This window comes from Seriola lalandi, unplaced genomic scaffold, assembly GCF_002814215.2.
Source record: "Seriola lalandi dorsalis isolate HSWRI2012SDOR001 ecotype SW California unplaced genomic scaffold, Sedor1 jcf7180002054410, whole genome shotgun sequence".
NCBI classification, from domain to species: Eukaryota; Metazoa; Chordata; class Actinopteri; order Carangiformes; family Carangidae; genus Seriola; species Seriola lalandi.
In genome coordinates, this window is record NW_019524963.1 from 351942 (window position 1) to 376064 (window position 24123).

General features: G+C 41.7%; 1 protein-coding gene across 1 annotated transcript in view; it reads right to left on the reverse strand.

Annotated features, from left to right (window-relative positions):
* Nucleotides 1-23918, reverse strand: part of slc13a4 (solute carrier family 13 member 4) — a 27326-nt gene extending 3408 nt beyond the window's left edge. Inside the window, exons 1-14 of the mRNA XM_023409982.2 lie at nt 23492-23918; nt 13530-13658; nt 10779-10915; nt 10355-10530; nt 10189-10252; nt 9687-9723; nt 9514-9600; nt 9187-9371; nt 4600-4719; nt 4336-4437; nt 3125-3226; nt 2317-2429; nt 1464-1585; nt 846-1007 (exon numbers count right to left, since the gene is read on the reverse strand). Coding sequence (XP_023265750.1) covers nt 846-1007; nt 1464-1585; nt 2317-2429; nt 3125-3226; nt 4336-4437; nt 4600-4719; nt 9187-9371; nt 9514-9600; nt 9687-9723; nt 10189-10252; nt 10355-10530; nt 10779-10915; nt 13530-13658; nt 23492-23614 — 1659 coding nt within the window. The 5' untranslated portion in view covers nt 23615-23918. The remainder of the gene's footprint in view (nt 1-845; nt 1008-1463; nt 1586-2316; nt 2430-3124; nt 3227-4335; nt 4438-4599; nt 4720-9186; nt 9372-9513; nt 9601-9686; nt 9724-10188; nt 10253-10354; nt 10531-10778; nt 10916-13529; nt 13659-23491) is intronic.
* Nucleotides 23919-24123: the final 205 nt, after the last annotated feature.

Here is a 24123-nt window from a genome sequence, read left to right on the forward strand (position 1 = left end):
GGGGTGAAGAGGAGCAAAAAGGGGAGGGAAGAAAGAGTGAGAGAGGCGGAGAGAGAGAGAAAAATGAAGGTGAGGTGAGGAGAAACGATAGAAGAAGAAAACGGGGGGAAGAATACGGTGAGAGGTCAGAGGTCACATGAGATCTACTACATTCTCAGATTGAGGTGCAGCTACACTAACACAAGAGTGTGGGATAATAATGCTCCCTGCTCACACGTGCACACGAGAGTAGGAGCCAATAATCCACATGGGGGAAGCAAAGACAATGCTGCAATGCTGAAAATGGGCTGAAGGAAACATGTATATTCTCCAAAGCTGCGTAAACAACGCTTTGATAAGAATATGAGAGGAAATGTGTTTTCCAGGAAAACAGCCCTACTAGCACTGACCTGTACACTGTTGCAACCATCCTTCACGTTAAGTATTTAAGTTAAGCAACAAGCTGCTAAAACTGACTGACTTCTTATTTTTTATGGTAAATTTTCAGTTTTTAGTTTCAGTATTAAAAATCTGTTTTGCAACATATTTAGATATGTTTCATCTAAACACACAGATCACAGTTTTCCCGCTTTGGTGTCTCCCAAACTAACAGGGTGGTGAGCTTTGAGCTCTGCAGACTGTCCTCTTCACTTGTCTGCACCCACTGCAGATGTTGTGCTCATACCGGTCACATATTTATATTCAAAACCTCTGTCTCCCAACTGATCTTTTTGTCTTTCTTTTCAGCCATACCACTTCTCGTTTTTTTTCCCCGTCCCGCTCACCCTCTGCCTGACATTTTTTTCATGGTCATTAACAAGTTGTTCTCTGTGCGTGAATGAGAGAGCGTGTGTCGCGTGTCGTACCAGCGCAGACAAGATGGGCAGGAAGACGGTGAGTGTTGCGGGGTTAGAGGCGAACTCAGTGACCGCTGACACCAGCAGGCAAGCCAGCAGGGTGACGGCCCAGGGAGGAAGACCACTCATGGGCTCCAGCTGTCTGCCGATCCACACCGACAGGCCTGACACCTGCACGTACACACACACACACAAACACACACACACACACACACACACACACACACACACACACACACACACACACACACACACATATAGACAAAACACACGTGAGCATCCTCAAACGCTAGTCAGTCTCTCACCTTCATGATGCAATGATGTCTACCTGGACCTCTGCTCCTTTGATCTTACATCCTTCATTTGGATCAAGGTTGTGTTTGACAGACAGTAACACCTCCTAACTTCCATCAAATGATCAGTACCAGATTAAATCCAATTAGATGCATCTGAATCATATGATTTAGATCTGAAAAAATCATCTGAACTTCTCATCTAGCTCCCCCGACCTTCACGAGAAAACCTCAGTCTAATCTTGGACAAAAAAAATTGGTCCCAACCCTCAACATACCCCTAAAATGCCACAGTGCTGTGATACAACGACACACACAAACACATGAACAGTACCTTGCATCCAGCGGCCAGTGCATAGCCTCCTCCCACCAGGATGACAATCTCCCACGGCATCAGTCTCTGGAAGTCCTTCCATGTGATCATGGGAGCCAGCGGGTCGGACTCTGAATCATCATCTAGTGGTCAATACAGCGGGGACACTAAATTAGCATTAGCATCGTATTTATGACTTTAAAATCATTGTTATTTTTAGTTTTTAAAAAAATATTCAGTATATATATCATATATATTTTCAATATATTCCAAATATTGCTTTTTGTTTTTAAAACGGTTCATTATTTACTGTGTTTTGCTAAGGCTGGAAAATAGTTTATTGTATTGTATATGTATTAAGCCTCTCTTTTCTGCGATGGTGTTTAGAGGTTCAAAGACTGAGTGTCAGCACTAAGCCATCATGTGCTAAGCAGCGTGAAACAGTGATAAATAATAAATGTCAGACTTTTCCAGTGTGTTTCAAGCTGTTGCACAGACATGGAAAACACCAGCGTTTGAAGCTGAGCAGTTTCTCTGACCCACTGAATCTGCAGCCTGTAGGCAGTAAATCAACCTGCAGAGCCTGGTGACACAAACAGGGGCCTGTTGGAACAAGAGCTACTCATTTTGAATAAAGCCAAAATATATACTCCCAAACTTAGGACGTCATGGCAACTGTGAACGCTTTTGTGTTTCTATTGTTTGATTAATGCTTCTCTGAGAGCCAGATGAATGGAGTCGACCATAACAACCACGTTGTGATGTTCGGTTATCTGATACGTTAAACCCCACCCGGCTGGTGCCCTGAGGAGATGAATCAAACATAGCACAGGTAAATGAAAAACTGCCAGATGGACAAGAGCATGGTGCTGACCTGTGTCTCTACAGCTGGAGGGGGAGGAGGAGGAGAAGGGTCGCCTGGCAGGGATGAGGAAGAGCAGGAAGCCAAGAAGCACAGACACTGTCGCATCAGTCCTGTATCCTTTCCTGAGAACATACAGCACAAATTAAAGATAGAGAAGAAGAAGAGATTTCAGTGTTCACAACATAAACCTGATCTGATGGTACACCTGCAGGGCCATTTCTTATGTCCCATACAGTACAAAGGTAAATGTCCATGTGTTGTTTTATTATAAATCAGGTCTAGGTTCTATATTAATACTGTGAAAGTATCAAAGCCTCAGTCCACAGAGAAATGCACATAGCCTGTATTCAGAAACTGAGCCTTAAAATGAACTTTTGTAACTTTGTGATGTCACAGGATTTGGTTTCTCTGATGTTTACCTAAAATCTGCTCTCTAAAACAGTCAGCCAATCAGAATCTCTTCTCATTGGCTGACCAACCTGTTGTTACTAGAGCTCCAGAGAGAAGCCTGAGAAAGGAGATGTAAAACTACATTGAGCAGGTTTTTAATTCTTTATACCACAAATATATCTTCTCATGGATCAACACTTCAAATAAAACACAGGAGAAGAGGGAAATGTGGGACCTTTAACAAGCAAGGTTATAAGTTCAGATGTGAGTGCATGCATATACAGTGAAGTCACTGACATACTTAAAGTGTATATGCACATTTCTGTCCGTGTGACAGTGTGACCACTGATCACTGTCTGATCTCTAACACACGTTAGTGATAACAACATCATTCGTGGTGGTGTGTCGCAAAATCGTGGCCACTTACTTTTCAAAGAGAGACGTCCAGCCGGGCACGAAGCCTGGCTCTCTGGTGAACCACAGCAGAGTCATCAGGATGAAGAAAACACCGGTCACCACCTCTGGGTAACTGGGAGACACAGACACACACACACACACACACACACACACACACACACACACACACACAGAAACCACAAAAAGACTGTCAGCAACAATTACATGAGTGAAAACATTGTGTCATGTCTACATGTGTGAGTAAGATAAACACACATAAACACACACGTCTTTCCATAATCTTAACTATCACAATTACATGTTTAACCTCAACCTAACCTTAAGCGTAAAACCGAGTCTTAACCCTCTAACAGTCCTTAAAACAGTGAGGACCAGACAAATGTCCACAACATACATTAATGTCCTCACTGTGATAGTTTCAAACTGAACTTCAGAAAGACAGAAATACAAGCCCACAGTTTACTGTTGTTGTGTATTGGGCCTTTAAAGGGGCTATGTGTAAGTTTTTCTGCTGCTGAACATATTTTCTTGTCAGGAGCAGGTGGTGGTGATTGTCACTTGGCAACAGTTTCAGCCATTGTTGCAGTTACAACACAAGAGGTTGTAATGCGTCAGCGCTACGTCTTCAGGGTAGACTGGAAGCTAAAGAGAGTCGCTATCAGAAAGTGACGAGACTGTCCAGGGCTAGCTGGTTAGCATGCTGGTTAGCATCTTCTACTGAAGTTAGCATGCTGGTTAGCATGCTAACTTCAGTAGAAGAAAAGATGTGATAGAGACAAGAGTTGAGGAATGAAGTTTGATGTTGAACTCAGAAAATTTCTTCTGGACTGGTAAGCTAACAGTTAATGCTAAAGTGAGCTATGTAGCCGTATCAAAACTTACAAATAGCTCCTTTAAACATCTTTTATTACTCAAAATGTGTGACATAAACTTTTTATATCTGTTTGAATGGTATATTAAGCTTGACATTTTTGCAGAAGTTATAATTGATAACAAATCTAAATCTGATCTTAAATTCTTTATTTTTTCCATGAGTTTCTGTGGCTAAGACCTCCTCCAAATGATCCTGGAGTGTTAATGTGGTTACGAAAAGTTTGAATATAATAAATGTGTTAAACACAGGGAGGGGACACACAGTTTTTATTATTATCACTATTCTCAACATGGACATCCAGTCAGGAACACACGCACACTTACACGCACAGAAACACTTGTACACACCTGATAGGTCCCAGTTTTGTGTACTCCTCATGGATCCTCCTCTCTGACAGCATCTCTCTCTTGGTTTTGCGTTTCTTACTCAGCGAGCATGTTTCCCTGAAGCTGAACACACAACAACAACAACAACAACAACATCAACCACACGGCAACCTGACACACTCGCTCATGCAGCCGCAGGACACAGAGCGGTGCTGCAGGACTGTCATAATGATAAGATGTTAAAAAGTGGACGCACACACCGTAATCACACATCAGAACACTCACTTGCAGCCAAGGAAGAGGAAGTGCAGCCACAGCCAGGTGAGGACCAGCATGATGATGGCGATGGGGAAGCTGAAGATGAACCACGTGCCGAAGTTGATCACCTTTGCGTCTGGATAACGACTGGAGAGACACAGAGAGAGGCACATACTGAGTTTAGGATGTCTGTGTGTATGTGTGCAGGTTGTGTCCTTTCACATTTTATCCAATGGTAGAGGTGACATCAGGAAGGAAAGGAGCTGATGAGAAATGTGTCACACTGGTTTGATGTGTGATTTATTGAAGATTAAAGCCTAAACACAGTCTCTATAAAGGCTGAACCTCATGACCACTGAGCGCTCTTGTCGTGATAGAAATTGAACCTCATCAGGGTTAAGAATAACCATTTGAACCGCATCAACCACCCACCTTGACCCTGCATGTGTCCCGTGTGTTTGCTCTGACTGACAGCTGCTGTCGCTCCCATTTTCTTATCAGTGCAGCAGCAACAGCTGACTCTCGGCGCTGATAAGAGGCCAGTCAGTGTAAGTAAAGCCTGCAGGGATGAGGGGTCACTGGACATTCACTGTAGTTACAGTGGCTGATGTGTTCTAATCTTCTGTGTGTCTGTATCTCCTTCACCTCTGAAGGGAAGTCAATAAGGGATAATGGCTGTTACCTGAACTAACCTAATCAGGACACCTCATGAGAACATAAAGGGCACTACTTTACAATAAGGCACCAAAAGGTTTTATCTGGTGTAGCCAATACTTCACAGATCAGTTATAAACCAATACTTAGAAACAATTTTTGGTTTGTTAGGTTGTGAATAACACTTTTTTAATGTATCTTGATGTTTGATGCTCGACCTCCAGAAAAACAGCTGCAGAGCATCTGGATGAAATTCAAATATGCAGCATTGTTGTTTCCAACTTCAACAACTCATGATAGAAGGTTTTTAATCACAGTTGCAATCACAGTATTAGAAAGTGCACCTAGCACAGCGCAGACCTCTGCTAAGGCCAAACAACCTGCACCAGATTTCAAAGGAAATAAATCAAATTCATAGCTGATGATTCAGAACTGCCCCAAAATTGAATGCTTTCTTCCCTGGACCATGAACCAGCCCTGCGCCAAGTTCAGTACAAATCCGATCAGTACTTTTTGTGTAATCCTCTTGACAAACAAACAAACAAACCAACCAACCAACCGACAGAAACAGGTGATTACATAACCTCCTTGGCAGAGGTAACAACTACACCTTGATTGGTTGTTGTGAAACCCTTTATTAATGGCTTACAACATTCATAATAACAAATGACTTACTAAATTTAGTAAGTCCGTAATGAGAGACTCGTGACCCTTTGTTAATGACTTCCTATATTTATAATTGTGAACTCAATGTTTATTAGAAATGATCTTCTATCAGTGACCTGACTGTTTGGACTGGTCAGCAGAGAGATTTTTCACAACCTCATAACCAAAAGTTCTTACTAATAGATTTTAACTGATTCATAAATCATTAGTGAAATATGTATAACATTAATAAAGGATTAGTAACAACTTAATGAACTTTTAAAAAGGGTGCCTTACTAAAAAGTAGAATAACTTAAATTTGAACACATTCCTAATGTCTGATGAGAATCTATTATTTTAGCTTTCACAGTAAATGTATTTTCCAAAGATGCATTGACACTGCCAGCTTCTTTAGTAGTTTCTGGAGCTGTCTGGTGGTTTGATTACGGAGCAAGTAAATCAATAAAGTCCTCTTAATCCACCCAGGCTCAGTGACACGCAACAAAGGCCCAAGTGACCGGCACTCGTTCATTTGAAGTGAGCTTTTGGAAACAAAAGAGCGACACAGAGCGAAGCAACGACACATCTTAGATCTCAAAAAGAGACTTTATACAAATGAGCAGCAGAGAAATGTAGCAACAGTTCCTGTGAGGCTTCATTTGACTTTAGTTCACTTTCTTCCTCTCAAAACCAAAACATGAAAAAAGCTTCTCTGGAGTTGCTTTTAGATGTTCCAGGACTTTCTGGTTTCATTCCTCATAATAAATCTATTGTGAAAGAGGATGATCCATGATATCACTAATACAAAGTAAGTAAATTAATCTGCATCCATCAGCATTCTAACACTATTATTATCACTGCCTGTGGTTTGTGTATTTCCTCCAAAGCTCCACAGTGTGAACAGCGGGGGCCACAAGAGAGAAGAGGGGCCACACATGAAAATAAGTCAGTTATTCTCTGTTTCATTAAGAAAAGACAGAAAGTCCCAGTGACTGTGTCTGTGTCTGTGCAGTGGTTCGTCTCCAGTGCACTTAAAGCTCTGACAGAGTCTCCACTGCTGTGTCATTCAAAGCTGCGGAGGTGATAAAGTGTGTTTGCTCAGACGTGCTTCACTGAGCGCTGTGCTGTACGGACACTAATCAGGGTAAAGGTGACATTCAGAGTTGATGATGATGACGATGATGACACGTGTGCTGCAGAAACCCTGCCCTCTCCTCTCTATCCCTCAGGCATCCATCATATTAATCTTAGTTTGAGTGCATTTACAGTATATTGATGCACTGGAGAATGACCAATGACCAATGGAATCAAATTTAATCTAAATCCGGTTACAACATTGTTTCCAAACCAGTGATGTAATCCCTACTGGTAAATACAAAAGTAGCTAAACTATGACTTCCAATTTACCAATGTTTGTTTGTCTTAAACCAATGAACATGTCCTTAGTTTGTTAGTGTTGAAGATTAAATGAGAGTCTCTGCACCAGTGTACTAACTCCATCACATGTTCTGTCTCTGTATCAGCATTGTTTATCAGAAATCTACCTGGATGCTGAAAGATGCAGCTGTTGGTTCATAAAGTGAATGAAAGAGGAGACAGATCAGACAGCCCCTCACCTATTCTCACTTGTCGTGTTCTGATCGTTAGAAAATCCAGAATCCAGGATATAAGGTGAGCACTAAGATGGAAATGATGGCCAAGCCTTTCTGTTCAAGTAAATATATCAATCATATTTAAAGTACATGAAAAATCAATAAATAATAATCTCACTTGGCACCTGGATGAATCCAGATGTTTGTAAAGCAAATTCAACAAGGCTAGAATCACTTCCTCGACTCCCCTGAGAGTCTAAAAAGTGTTGTACTTCAGATTATGTGGCTCTTCATCAGCTTTTTAAAACCAATTCATGATAAAAAAAAAGTCAGAACAAACTGGCTGCTCATCATTTAGACCAGAGAGGAAGATGGATTCCCAACTGTAGGCACGGGGATGATCCGGCAAAGGGAAAAGTCAGGGGACAACTCATCTGAAGGGGAACATGAATGTCTGAGATATTTCACTGGTAAAGTGAAAAGTTACAAACTTAAGTTTTGGAGAAATTTGAAAATTTGACCTGCTGTTGGCTTTAGATGACAAGTCGGAGATCATGAAAGTATTGAGGATTTATCCTCAGAGTACCGTGGACATCTGTACCAAATTTCATGGCTATCCATCCAATAGCTGTTAGAATAAAAGCCAAAAATATAAACCTCATGTTGGCACTAGAGGAAAAGTCAGGAGATCATTGAAGTCATTAGACTCAATCCTGGTGAAGCCTCCACCAAAACTACTACACCAAACTGCAAAATGAATAAAATATCATCCAGATCATCGAGCAGCAAATGCAGAAATACTGAGAAAACAGGAGGTTCTGTATAAATCTGTCTGTATACACGGCTATATGTTTAAGTGTGTGTGTGTCTGTGTAGTGTTGACAACAGAAGCTCGGATATTTATCATTCACCTCAGGCACAAGGTCAAATACGTGTGTGTGTGTGTGTGTGTGTGTGTGTGTGTGTGTGTGTGTGTTGTGGAGACAAGCTGATTGTGTGGCCTTGATGTACTCGCATGGACGCAGACGAGAACTTGGACTGACTTGATCACACAGCAGCCTTATTTACCAGCGGCCCCTCCCTCGTGAAGTCGACTCGAGGCTGTTTCTATTCTCACAATATGTGAAAACTTCACTTCAGTGCTTTGTGTTTCATTTGAATTTATTTGACTGCATACAAATATAATTTGGGGTATTTTAAAATTCACTGCTTGGACTGTTTGCTGCTCCTGGTTAATATTACCTTGGGATTACAACTACTACCACACACACACAAACCCTCACGCACACACACACACGCGCACACACACACATCAAATCAAAAGCTGACCTTTGTCCAACAAGCTGCGACATGAAGGAGGCCATTCTGCCGGGCTTAGCGCCACGGCTGGAGGAAATCGGCTCTGTTCGGGCTGCAGAGGCTGATTAGTTTGATCTCAGACCCTGAATGCGCCGCAGACACTGAGTTAACATGAATTGTTTGAGCCCGACCGGCACAGCAGCCAAGAAATCACTCAAGCTGTAAATATGATTGTGTCTGCAGGCGTCCGGAGCTAATGCCGGACCAAAGATACCAGCACAGAAGAGTTTTCAAAGCTGCTTTAATATCTATTTTTACTGTCAGTGGATGGTGGATTGATTGTCAACTCATTACACAAGTGACTGTGTGTGTGTGTGTGTGTGTGTGTGTGTGTGTGTGTGTGTGTGTGTGCGCATGTACCTACGTGTTAAACTGCTCAGCAAAGATGAGGTTGGTCGACGTGCCGGTGATGGTGATGAGTCCTCCGATGGTCGCAGCGTAGGTGATGCTGAGCGACAGGCATTTACAGATCATGTGATCCCTCTTGGTGGGATACTGCGAGTCCCTCCTGGCCCTGACCCGCTTCACGTTTGGGATTTCGATTGCAACCTAAGGAGAGAGTGAGAAGAATGATGTGAATGAACGGAGAGTGTACCTGACGTTAATTGATCGTAAGTGGGAAGAGAAGGGGGGGGGGTTTGTTTTCGCTTCTCTTTCCGGCCTCATTAGCCTCCAATAATATGCTCCTAACCTGCGGCAGGTGTCCATTGGTGTGCCTGATGAAGCCGTGGTTTGAGACTGGCCTCAGACCCAAACCATTTACCTCCGCAGTCTGTACCTGAGGACGAGAGAAAGAGACTTCACTTACAGCTCATGGATTCCTCTGCTCTGCTGCTCAGTATCTGACCAGTGTCAAACCCTCACCTCGCTTAGCGTGGAGAGCTCCTGTTTAGTGCAGTCACTGATGGAGAGAGACGGAAAAACAATGGTAATGAGAATTAACAAAAGCTGTCAGGACAGGCAAACCAGGCATATGTTTGGGACCCCTGAGGCCCTTGATGGCCCCTCCTATTGGCACGTTTTGCAATGAGAACTATAAACCCCTTAAACCTCACGTAAAGACACAATACAGAGCACTGCTGTTGCCCCAAAACCCCCTGTAAGTGGGTCCCCTGATGATGCGTGCTGTAGCTAGCATCTATTGATAATCTGCATACGAGGCGTTTAGGGGAAATCTGTAAATTTAAGTGTCTGCAAGTGAGGCGTTTAGGGGACATCAGTAAATTTAAAAGTGTACTGATAGTCAGCACGTGAACGAGTGGCGTCTGCATATGAGGTGTTTATGGGACATCTGGGGGCATCCCACAGAGTCTAGGTTTGCCACTGAATATGTTAACACAAAAACACACAACACACACACATGTACCTGTCGTTGCGGTACAGCAGCTCTAACTGGTTCTTGTTCAAGGTCTCTTCTTTGTCTGAAACAGCTGTAGACAACAATATTCATTATCACAGCGAATCCACAATCTGCTTCTCTAGCACTTTACTTCACCCCACCACGTCTTTTACCCCCCTGGAGCCAGACGTACCGCTGTCGTCCTCGGGGGCCTCGACGGTTTCAGAGTCGTCATGGCTGTCGGCCAGACCGGTGCAGATGAGCTGCTGCAGGACGGCCTCAGCTATGGGCATCACCATGGCTGTGGTGGACGTGTTGCTGAGCCACATGGACAGAAACACTGTGCAGCACATGAAGCCCAGCACCAACCTGGGTGAGAGAGAAAGGGGAACGTTGACCCATGTGTGTGTGTCTGTCTTTAGACCTGTGTAGTGAGGACATATTGATCAGTCTTTACCTCCTCAACTCCAGTTTTGCAACAGGATTAATTGTGTATATTTGTGCGTGTGTGTATGTGTGTGTGTGTGTGCGCGCGTGTGTGTGTGTGTGTGTGTGTGTGTGTGTGTGTGTGTGTGAATACAGCCAACTCAATGCATGAACGTGTGTGTGTTGCTCACATGCCAGGCTTGGCCCCTGCGATCATCACCATGCGCAGAGCGATGCGTTTGTGCAGGTTCCACTTCTCTATGGAGGCTGCCAGGCAGATGACTCCCATCAACAGCAGAGTGGTGTCTTTACAGTACTCAGCTGCCACCTGAACACACACACACACACACACACACACACACACACACACACACACACACACGCACACACACACACACACACACACATACACACACACACACACATAAATGAAGCAGATCCAAGGAGACAGGAAGGAGTCACGGGGCCTTTTGCTTTTCCCTCCTTCACCCACTTCCCTACTTCACCCTCCTCGGTTTGGATCAACACTTACAGTTTGCCAATTGTTCTTTTTAATCTGCTCTACTTCCCACCTGCAGGGTTCACGGCCTCACAACATTGTATAAGCCTGTGTCTGCTCACCTCTCACCTAGAACCTGCTGCACTTCCTCCTCCTTCAAACACAACTTCATTACCCCGTGTTTGTCATTTCCATGGTGGATGAACACTCAAAAAAAGAAAAAAATAGAAAAAATAGCAGTTCCTCAACCACTTGTGCTTCACCAAATAGCTAGTTCAGCCTTTAAAATTCCCTTAAAATCAGATATTTGGAAAGTGATTTTATTGATATTTCTACAGTTGCAAATAACAATATTCTCTTGATTAATAGGTTAGTCTATAAAATTGTGAAATCACAATTTCACTATCCAAACAGATGCCGCCCAAAGGTAATCAATTTATGATCAAATAAGACAAATGAGGGCAGGAAATCCTCACATGTGCAAAGTTGTAAACAGTGGATAATCATTGCTTTGCAATGACAATATGAGCTGTTATCCCGCTAGACAGGAGGATTAGACAAGAGTAAATAATAAAACAGTTTACTGCTCACTCACTGCTGACTAATGAAGGCTTTAGAGAGCTGAGACATGAGCTCCAGGTTTGAAAAACCAGAGGACATATGCACCATACATGCTCTTAAGACTGGTCATCTGCTTCCTGTCGCCTGTAGTTTCTCAGTTCATCAGTCAGTTCAATCTTCAGTCTTTGGTTTGAGGAGAAACTTAAGAGACTTAATATTTAATAAAATGAGCTCCGTTCTGAATTATCAGCATTCAGCAGCCAACAGAAACAAGCTTTAATGATTCAATTAGTCGTGGATCTTTAAGTGGATCTGGCAGTGACTCATGTGGGAAACTGGGGGTATGAGGGGGAGACTGGGAGAACCATAATAGACTGGAAATGTTGCATAAAGCTCTGCGCTGGCATATTTACAGAACAGCATCACAAGAGGCTTACAGCAGCTTTGTCACTGTTTGTCAATGCGATTTGGTCACATGAGGTGTACAACTCACTTTTTATGTAATGCTGATAAGAGAGGTGAAGAAGAGAGGGTTTAATGGAGGGGAAAGTAAGAGTGTATTACTAGTATAAAACCAATCATATCTTTACCAGGGCGGAGAATCAGACGGAGCCTGACAATGCTTGGTGAAGTGTGTGAGCGGCCGGGTGGAGGCACATGTGAGCGCACGCACTCAGATATGAGAGAACGCTGAGGAACATCGGCAGGATAATGATGATGAATGCGAGGTTAATGGGTTTTTTTTCTATACGCTCCATAGAGTCATGGCTGATAAAACCTTTACAGCCGCGCGACGACGCCTCCGTTCACACTGACACGTAACACGACAAGTAACAGAGCGCTGCAAAAGCCCTTGCAACATACTCAGTGCAGTTCACAGCACAGAAAGCCCTTTCACCCATTTTCTCTCTGATCTGGAATTACTGTACATCCACATATACAGCAATCTGATCAGCTGACTCTCACTACCAGCACAGTAACACGAAGTAACACCCTGATATCCCAGCATTCCAGTTCAGCCCAACACCGTTCACCGCCTGCCCTAAATAACACAAGCGCACTGTAAGCGTTACACACTGGAGCATTTACAGTCAGAGCCACTGTACTCTTCATACGTTTATCCTTCCCAAACCCAAAAGTTACAGACAAAGTGACGTCTTGTAACGGACAGTAGATGGGGAATGGGGATCCTCAGTCAACATTTCAGCATAGGTTTATTCATATTAAGGCCAACAGAGTTCATTATTGGAACCTGAACGACCATACAGGTCGTTGTTTTTTTAACCTCTGATACGACCCATAGGAGTGTCTCCTGAAATAACGCCCCTACCGCGACAGTCGTACCAGACCTTGGTTGTTTTGGTTACAATAATACATATGCGGACCATACTGACAGCGATGTGCCTACCTTCATCGCCATGGTTACTATAATAGCGACCATTACTTGGTTAGATTTAGGCACAAAAACTACTTGGTTAGGTTTAGTTAAAGATTGCTGATTTAGGGTAAAATAAGTAGACATGATCTTTGTTGTCGTGGTTACAATATAAGCTGCTGGTTTCACAACATGTGGAGGAGTCCAATTCCATTTTTATTTGCTTTTGATTGATAGAAGAGGATGTTGTCTGGCAGTGATGAACCCACAGAAAATTATCACCCAGCTTTTCAGCCTTATTTAGATTCTTATCTTTTCTAGCTCACTGTTTCCAGCAGCAACAGGCGGCCATTTTTGTTTAGCAAATGAGATGTGATACGCTAAGTGATAAGCTAACTGTGCTGCTAATGAATTTGAAACAGAAATATCAACATTGTTTTTGGGATAAAAACTAGAAAAAGTTTAGGCTACGTGACAATCTGCAGTCTACAGACAGGAGTGACTCACCTCGCTGGACTTCAGTACCCCGAAGAGCGGGTAGAGGAAGGCTGGGACAAGAGCAGCAGCACCCAAGGGAACAGCCTCTGACACCCAGTAGACTGCCGTCACCATCAGCACGTACGCGCAGCATGCCTCCTGGAAGAAGCATAGTGAACATTGAATGCCTCATCACCTGCTTCATATCAGAAGAGACACAGGTTTGTACTTCTTTTTTCAGGCACAACCAAAAGCAGACATATTTAGACACATATGGCAGCTATGAGAAACAAGCTAGGTTAGCTGTGTTAGCTAGGTAGCTTTATGCTGTGCTAACAATGTTCTCATGTAATTCTCTGTGAATTTCCAAGAACATTGAACTATTCCTTTTAATTGTGACAGAAAGTCATATGGTTCAGAATGACACACACACACACACACACACACACACACACACACACACACACACACACATATCCATGAGCGTGCACACAAACATAGACATGCACTTTTAGGCTCAGTAAAATATTACAAATATTCGTGCATGCTTTGTGAACTGAAGTGTTGTCAAGATAGTGTTTACGCATGTAAACAACACAAACAACACAAACACACACACTGATGTTGCATTAATCTGTTTGTGGTTATATAATATCGACATACCAGTCCCTCATGCCGCTCTGTCGCAATCCCATTGGGCTTAGTGACAGGCTTCAAAACTAAAGAGGAATCTCATGACATTTGTTAAGACCTTATGAAAATGAACCTTATAAATCACTTAAACCCCAAATTCAAGCTTCTTCCAGAGATTCAGCTGCACTTTAAATTTAAATTCTGGCATATTTAACACAATATATTGAGGATAAAGAATGAACGTCCTTCCTGTTCATGTTTTTCACCCTGGTTTTCAATATTATATCCGGATAGTGTTTTATTTGTTTCGTCTCACCCACCCACATTAGCCTGAAACATAAGCGGTTCCCGCCACTGACACATGCTGTGTGAGCTTGTAGTACTTTTACGTAAGCAGAACATTGAGTATAACATCTTGCAGTAACAGGTCAGTTAATCTCAAATTAATAAACCCAGAGGGGGGAGAATTAGCTGCAGGGCTCCAGCATGAGGCGAGTCCAGACCTGTTCAGACCTCACAGCCACTTGAACCATGGACTTCTCAGAAATACTGTTAATATGATAAATCACCTGCTCAGTTTATTACTAACTGCGACTTTACTGACTACTGATTAAATTGCGTAACAAGTTTCATGCACCTTTTTTTTTTCCACTAATATAAATATAATATTTTTTTTCCTGCAGTGGGAGACATACACAAGCAGAAACAGCTGGATCCAAACAGTATGTTAACTACAGCTAAACCAATACATCAACCAGGTCAACACGTTGGCCAATATCAGCTTATAGCAGATCAATATCAGTATCAGTGTGTATGTCGGGCGACAAGCAACAGGAAATTGCAGGAAATTTAGAAACAGTGTCATTATTACACTGTTTGTCCACAACAAAGCACTGATGAGTTGATTTTTACACTGTACACAACTCGTCCACACAATTTTAAAAAAAAAAGCTGTAACTGTGAGTTCTGTCTGTGAAAGGACTCAACACCCCGTTAACTTCTTCTGTCGTTTGTTACATGGAGGAAACGTGAAACTTCAAGCCCCAATTGCTTCCTGTCGTAGAAACTTGCTAAATAAATCCACACATTTAAACCTGACTCAAAACAATAAAACTCACAATAGAACAAAACGATCTGGTGTTAAAGAGTCAATGTACTGTATGCCTGAAACATTCAAGACTTTGCAGCATTTATTTTCACTCAAGAAATACCACAAGCAGGTCACAGTCTCATCCTAAAAAGGCATCTAAGTCAGATTTTACAACATATATATCTGTTACACAGCCTCACGGAGCCTGTAGTTGCTGCTTGTGTCAAAAAAGTAAAAAAAAAAAAGAAACAAAGAAAATCTTAAATATCAAGAAATCCTGTGAAGTGACACTGAACTGCGCAGCACCTGCAGAGCCTGCGATGCCGAGATCGAAGATGGAAGCTAAATTTAATTTGTCTCTTTGAGCAGAGAACGTGTGAGTTACAGTTAGAAGTGATGATTCAATAAAGATATAGAGGTTAATATAACAAAGTCTGCAAATAAAAACATAGGCTAAATAAAACAATTTTAGAGGTTGACACATGATTCTACACCTGATTGCAAGATTGTTTTTATTCCTTGTTGCTTGGCCTCTGATCGCTCTGAGGCTACGTCCACACTGATGTGTTTAACGCCGTTTTAAGACAAAAACGAACTCAGTCCAGACGAGTGTTTTACCTCCGTATCAGAAATAATCTCCATCCATACTATCACACTTGAAAACACATATCACATGACCATTCACATACACTGGACATGAGCATGCTGGTGTAAACAGGAAACAGATTGTTTACTCTGCAGCTGAGGTTTTGTTTTGTTTTTTTTCCAACAGCACACTGAGTGAGAGACAGGAAAGTCAGGGAGAGAGAGAGAGATGAGATCCAATCAGGGAGTGACTGTGGTTGTCTACGTCATTATTTCCAAAAAGTCTACGTTTCTGCCCATTCAGACTAAAACGCCACCCGGCAGTTTTCAAACTAAAACGGATCCAGCAGAAAACCCTGCAAACTGGAGTAGTGCGGACGCCAAGTGTAACCGTAGCAAAAGAGATGCGCTTTAAAACTAAAACGTGTTAGTGTGGACGTAGCCTAAAGCCACAACCTGTGCCCCTTTGTGGACGCTTTACTGTGGATTTACAAGGAACTTGGCAAGAGGAAAGAGGAGTTTCCAGGCATTAGGCACAGCCGCTGGATTAGGCTGAGAACAGAACGAGGTGTTTGGGTTCATAATCAAAGAGCCTCCACAAAGAAAATATTACAGCAGTTTCAACCCCCTCAGAACAAATACCAATGTCATAAAGACAGAACATATGATTAAAAAAATAATAATGTCCTCCTGCATGTTCTTCCACTCTCAAACACATTCAGGAAACATGAGGTGACTGAGGAGGCTGATAACAGGATTAAAGCACAGCAGAGACTGACCTGTTGATCTGAATGGGAAGAGGAAAAGAGAGGTGGCATGAGGGAAGAGAGGACAAATAGATAAACAGAGACAAACAGGGATGAATAAATAAACACACAGGGACAGAGATGGTCTGATTCAGCAGTCACTGCTCATGGATTATCTGTTTATCAGGGGACTGTGGCCACATAAAGAAGGCGGCTTCAATCAGATCCTTAAACATTCATCTGAGCTTCTGTTTTTCTTCGTTCTGTTTGGCAAGTTGAAGCTAAAGTGCTGGGTAAGCAGAGAGGCAGGCGATGTGACCTCTGTGATAACCAGACTTTATACTGAGACGTGTCAGCGAGCAGGAGTCAATACACGCTGGTGCTGTGATGGAAAAGAGCCTGTGTTTGCTTTAAAGTCAAACCTGCCTTAGAAGCGAAGTGATCATTCTTAAAAATCAAGTTTGTATCTTTTTAAGAGAAACAAAAGGAGTGACTGGAATATGAAAGAGCCTCATTTATTTACCTGCAGGTTATGTTTGCAGTAACTGACATTTTTTTTTAGGTAAATAGTGGACGCCAGAGAAGCAACTGCTGCTGGGACAAGCATGAAAATTTAAAAACTGGGCGAAAGTTCACTTGATTTTCTGAGGCGACAGAAGAATGTGATGCTGGAGACAGTGTGTGTGTGTGTGTGTGTGTGTGTGTGTGTGTGTGTCAGCAGGTTGCACTAGGAGGTTTGAGCCATAATGAAGTTTCTGGAACAATCACGTTTCCTGTAACTCCTGTAACCAAACATTAAGGCCTGTATCTGTACTAAAATCATTATTATTGTTGTTATTATTATTATTATTGTTATCATCATCATCAATATTATTTATATAATTTGTAGCTTTAAAGAAGACAAACAAAATGCTGCAGACTGAAAACAGCAGTCCTGGCCATATGGTTGCAAACTGTGATTTTAATAACCATTGTGCCAAACTGCAGACACTATAAATCTCTATCCAACTTGATATATATATATATCTTATGTTATGTTACACCATGACCACAGAGGATCCTGGTTGGTCAGAGGGTGTGCACTACTATTACATTTTTCAAATTTTAATTGTTAATATTTTAATTGAAGAAAAAGTGATTATATTAAAGCCACCTGACTTGCAGTACTTAGTAATTAATCTTCTTTTTTCTCATTACTGTTATGCACCAGAACAAATTCCTCATATGTGAAAACCTGCTTGGCGATAAACCTGATTCTGATTCATTAGCAACATTAACAACATTAGCATTCTACATTAATTAGCTAAAGGCTACGTTTTTTCTGCTAGTACACTCGTTTTGTTGGCTACTAGCACAGAATTACAATTAAAAGAGGAAGTTGCACCAAATCATGGATGCACTCTACTGTCCATAGTATGAGGAAGATTGTCCCTGCGGACCTGTGCAGTTATGAAAAGTAACTCTCTCCTGCCCCCTGCACTTCCCCTTTGGAGCTACTAGCTTCCCCATCGTGTGCTGCATTTGCAATAATACATAATGCAACAAAAGGCTGAGGCTGGGACTGAACCAGAGACAATGCAGCTTTATGATGTAATTCAACCACAAGTGAATACCATTCAAATAAATTTGTAACGATGAATTTGATTCCTTATTGACTTTATCTTTATGCACTGTACAAAACAAGCTTTTCTCGTCTATACCAAAACTCTGCTGAAGTCTGTGGAGCAGAAGAAGAAATGCTAAAGTGCTAAAATGCTATAGCATTCAGGAAAAATGGTGTGATACATAAAATACTTGTTGTTTATATGAGCTGCAAACATGAATTCGTTATGAATCAGCCAGTACAAGACCATTTTTTTCCATGGCCATGATATGATTTTTAGGGATTGACCGATTATCGGCCTGGCCGATTATCGTGGTAATATTCGGCATTATCAGATTATCAGTATCGTTATTGTTTCAACCGATAACCGATAAAATAAAATATCGCTGAGTAAACGTGTTACTGTGTTACATTTTAAAAGGGGAGGGGTGAAACATCTTATTTGGTGATAATCTATGATAAACTATTAAATTAAAGAACATCTCTAGGCTGCCAGGTGTATCACTTCACAGGTGAGAACAGCACCAGAATCAACCAATTAATTCCAGTCAGGCACTTTGCAGCCTGTGCATACAACTGATAATTACTAATATACGCTCAGTTGTCAGTTTATTGGGAACATGTGGATAAAACTATGTAGTCTAATATAACAGTCATATAATGGCCCTGAAAAAACCATATCGATCGATGCCTAATTATTTTCATTAGTGAGCTTAACCATTTAGCTGAGTTAGTGCTAATTATAAAAATGTGTTAGCACAGTCACATTTGCATCAGTGTCTTTACACTGATAAAACTTTGACAGTATTAACTAACCAACACTGTGATGGAGCCTCATGTCAACACGAGGGTCTAGTATCTGCATGACCTGAAAGGTCCATTCAGCTGAGAGCGAAGATTTCCTCCAACCCTGAGTTGTTGTTTTTTTACAGCTGACAGGAGAGTTTCTGCCTCCATGTGTTAACAGTCCAGCCCATTGATTGTCTCATCAACTGCCTGTTATCTGTGCTCAGCTCGGGATATGGAGATGATTGGTATTTAGAAAAAAACACACACAGTGGCTTGAAGACTCCTGATAGACAGATTAGGTCACAGCTGCTCTGGAAGAAACTTCACTGAACCAATCAGCAGAGGACTCAACTGACAGATAACACACACACACACACACACACACACACACAATCTGTTTTGTACACATAATGCAGACAGATGTAGACACTAAGCCAACTTTAGTTTAGTACTCGGGTACAAAGTAGAACCTTAGAATATTTCATGAATATTAAAAACAGCAGCATTCAGCAAAAGCAGTCTGCATTATTTTGTCTGTTTTTAAGATGATTTCCACAGATTTTCTATGTAAACTAGTGAAAGTATAATGTATTAGCACGTTATATTTTAAAAAGTTTCTGCTCTGCAAAATGTATTTTGTCTCACAGTAACTAATTTGCACCAAAGAAAAATCTCATAACACTGGCAGCCAATCTAAAGACGGAAAATGAAGCTAAAATACTTTCATTTCATATTTCTCTTTTGTGCAGTGACAGTGTAGCTACATAAATATGAATGTGTCTCTGAGACAGGGCCTGACCCTCACCTGATTGGTTCACTGATATATCATAAAGAGGGAGAGGTAGTGCGGCAGAGAAGAAGGTGGAGAGAGGGGGCGAGGTCGCTTTAACAAAGTTAAATCTAAATATTACTATAGTTTTGAAAATGCTCCTCCAGGCTTAATGAACTTGTCTGATGATGAAAAACTTGTGCTGGTGGAGAACAGAAAAACCTATAACATAGCAAGTAACCTGTCAAATTAAAGGCACATCAGCACATATAATATGTGTCATGTATTAGTATAAGCAATTTACCTACAGAGTTTCTGATCAGACTAGATGTACATCTTATAATAATAACATATGAAGAGATATATGCTGTTTCCTTTAATTCATAATTCCTTTCTTACAACCAGTCTCTATAATAATCAGCAGTGTTTTATTTTATTTTGCCCTCTATTTTCTTTTATTCTTTGGTAACAAACGTCTTCACACGTGTTAATAAAACACAGTGAAAATTAAAATGTATATTTATCAGAATTTATTCTTTATCAGAAATCAGCCTCCGAGTAGGTAAACACTAAACACTGAGTAGAGCTGAGGCTGATGGGAATGTTGTTAGTCTTGCAGGTATTTTTTCATAAACCACAGTATTGGATACATAGAAATCTTGACCTTTTGTGGTAGATAAAAAGTTAAGTGAAGTTATTACTATTCATACTGAAGGGGACACAGATGTCTGCACAACATTTCATGACAATCCATCCAATAGTTGTGCAGCCACTTTATCCGAAAACTACAAATATCAACGTCCTGCTGAGGCTCGAGATAAGTCATCAGTAGGATTCATCCTCGGGGGAACATGGATGTAGAGAACTTATTGTCACTCCATCAAACAGATGTTGCGATAGTTCAGTGGAGGACTAAGACTGTCACTGCCAACCCCAGAGCCACGCTGCGAGCACAACTACATCCGTCTTCCTGGGGATGCAAAATGGCACAAGCGTGACTCTGCATGACATTATTGATATCTGCCAATTGGCTCTCTGTCTCTGTCCTGGCCTGACTGCATCCAGCAGATGTTCTGTCCCGTAGCAGCTGGACTCAGTACCACTCCAAACACACACACAGTGTCACCCTGTCACATTCCTCACACAGTCTGGGGTCCCTGGTGTGGTAAGCAAGCCATGTGGGGGCCAAAATCCAGCGTGGTGGTAGGTTGATTATATAACTTAATTGCTTGGATTGTTTCTTTCTTTTTCTTTGTAGTGAAGTTTTTGTTCTTTTGTTCTTTCTTGGCCTCATCCTGCGCCGCCTTGCTCCTGCCAAACACCCACCAGCCCTGACATAACAGCAGGGCTCCTGGGCGTCAGAGCTGACGGACAACGTGACAGCACATAACACTCGCTCTGAATATTAATCATGTTATAAGAAACAAACGCCTGTGACGCAGAGGAGCTCATATGCAACACATTAACACACACCTGTCACCACTAATACCATTACTACATGTTTAGCTGCTTTCTTATTTAGCACGTGTTGAAAAGCTACACGGCTAAGTGTTAATATTAACAGTGTGTTAATGAACATGTGACTGCTTTATTATTTATTAGAACATGAGCCAAAACAAACACACGTGTTAAATTCATTTATATAAGCTCAACTTAAATCATGTGAATCCTTTCAGCTGAGCCAGACGCTCATTTTGTAAAATTAATATTTATCTTATTTTGAAGGTGATGTACTGATGTTGATGATAACTGTGATATTGTGAAAAATGAAATACTGATAGGCGTGTTGGATGTTTGGGATTGTGGGTCTTTTGTTTATCAGTTCGTCTTATGGCCTTTTCACTTTCCATTAAGTGTAATTGTTGTGTTTGTTCACTTTTATACAGTTGTGATCACAGACTCTCTCTCTCTCTCTCTCTTTCTCTCTCCACCTCGCCACTCTGGTATTTGAGTCTAATCTATTTGCTAAGAAAGAAATAAAACACACAATAAACAAAGTTAAAGATGAATCTGACTGATAGTATCATTATTATTATTATTATTATTATTATTATTTTCAAATTTTCTATAGATATTGTGATAAAATAGTTGTGAATTCTTCTGGTCACTAATCGTGGTATGTCTTGAATTAAACCATAGAATAAAAGGGAGGAACATCAGTTTATACCAATATAACCGATAATATTCTTCTTTTTTTTTTTTAAATCTTGGTGCACATTGCACAAACTGAGCTGTCATTTCCCTCCACCATCGTTTGTATAAGGAGAAGGAGTCAAGGGTTAAAAATTGTTGCTTTTTGGAGGACGATCTTTTCTTCCAGGTGGTTTACAGAGTCTGAGGATTCTGGGAACAGGAGTAATCACCTTCTGGGTTTGTCAAAGATGATGTTAATGTGATGGTAATCCATGGCAGGCACAAACTGGATCACTCGGATCATAAGCTATTGCTCCTCATCACCACGTTTGTCAGTGGTGCCAGAAACACCGGTCGAGCTTTTCTCAGGACACAATGAACACGGCACTCAGAGCTTTTTCACAGGATATAGTGGAATCTGGCACGAGAGCATGTTGACAAGTTTGTAAACCGGACAAATCACACAGGTCTGAGCGTCACCCAACATAATCCACAATCTTACAAACAATACAACTCCTAGATCTGAGAGTTTGACACAACAAAGAAACTCACGCCTCAAACTCTCCAAACTGCAACATCATAGTCTCTGTTAGTTTAGTGGAGTTTAGTTTGTCAGACACTCACAGTGTCACGCTGCTGCTAAACTTTACTCAACATTTACTCTCACAGACAGCAGCGTCTCTGAGTCTTGGCATCACACAGTGACAAACGTTTTTTAAAAAAGGTGACGCCTGCACAGATTGGATTTGTGCAGATTGAGATAATCCTATTGTTTCTTGTGCAGATTCATTCGTCTGAGGAAATTTTCCAAAAACAAACTTGAGCTGCAAAAAAAAAGAGAAACAATTCATGGGCCTAAATGAGAGTCAAGTTTTCTCTCTCTCTCTCTCTCTCTCTCTTCCTGATCTCCATCTCATCAACATGTCGCGACATCTCCTCTCCACACACACAGATCAGCTGATGATCGGGACAGCTCAGGACAAGCATTCATCAAAAACAGAAGACAGAGTGGCTTTTGACTGGTTCTCTCTCTTACACACATACACACGCACACACACGCACACACACGCACACACACACACACACACACACACACACACACACCAAAATCCCATCAGGACACTACAACCATTAGCAGCAGCCAGGAGGGACATCAACACATCAGCTGGAGGTTTTGTTTACTGCTGTTTTCTAGGTATTTATCAAACTTAAACTACGTTGTTTTCTCATATTTAATAATGACTCAATAACTCTTTTTTTTTTAAATGTTGAAATAAAAAGCATCATTATTATGTATATAGCATGTATGGTACTTTAATGTATGTTATAGTTGTTGCTATTGTTGTCTTGTGGTATCTCTGTCATACCACTACAGTAACTTACACTAACACACACTGGAACATTAAGCATGTATAATACTATTGTGTGACCTTTGTGTCTATCTATTGTTATGGTATGTATTGGTCTCCATATGGAAAGTTAACTGACTTATATGTTCTTGATTTCCAGTAGAACAGTCATATATTTCCATTTCAGTGACAACTAGTTAAACTTTTTTCTTAGTATTCTTCCCTTAACTCCCTGTTCTGTTACTGTGCTTATAATGATAATAAAATCCATCTGTTATTCGTGTCCTTTACTCACGCTGGTGGGGTGGATGAGCGGTAAGGGAAGCAGGGACAGCGGGATGAACACCACGACGATCAGCTTCCTCGCCTTCCACAGCTTCCTGAACAGATCCATCCTGGCTGCGGCCTCCAGCCTCATGGGTGACCCGGGGCTCTGGATCGGACCGGCCACAACTCAGCAGAACCGGGTGTGAGAGTCACAAACGGGGAAGTCTCAAACCACCGCTGAGCTTGGAGAGAAGTGGAGGAAGGAGGAAGAGGAGGGAAGCCTTTTTTCCTGGGAAAGCGCAAAGTTCCGTTTTGGCTGTGCGCTTTTACGCACAGACTGTAGACGGTGCCCGGACCTGTGCGCGTCTCTGTGAGGTGGGTGAACTGGCCGGATTTTACTCCGTCTGATCTGAGCTTTACTTTTGTCTGAGCCTCGTGCCATGCACTGAACCCGCGCTCCCTCTGCACTTCTGTGTGGTGGATGATCTCAGAAGCATCAGGTGAGGCTGCCGGTACATTTATGAGCCTGGATAGGTATGCTAATTAATCACTGCTTTGCCCCGCCCTCGATGGCTGTGTCTGCACCAATCAGGGCTGCGTAAAGTTTTGCACAGGGCGTGAGTTTGTGCGTGTGCATGGGTCTAGAGGTCTTTCAAACAA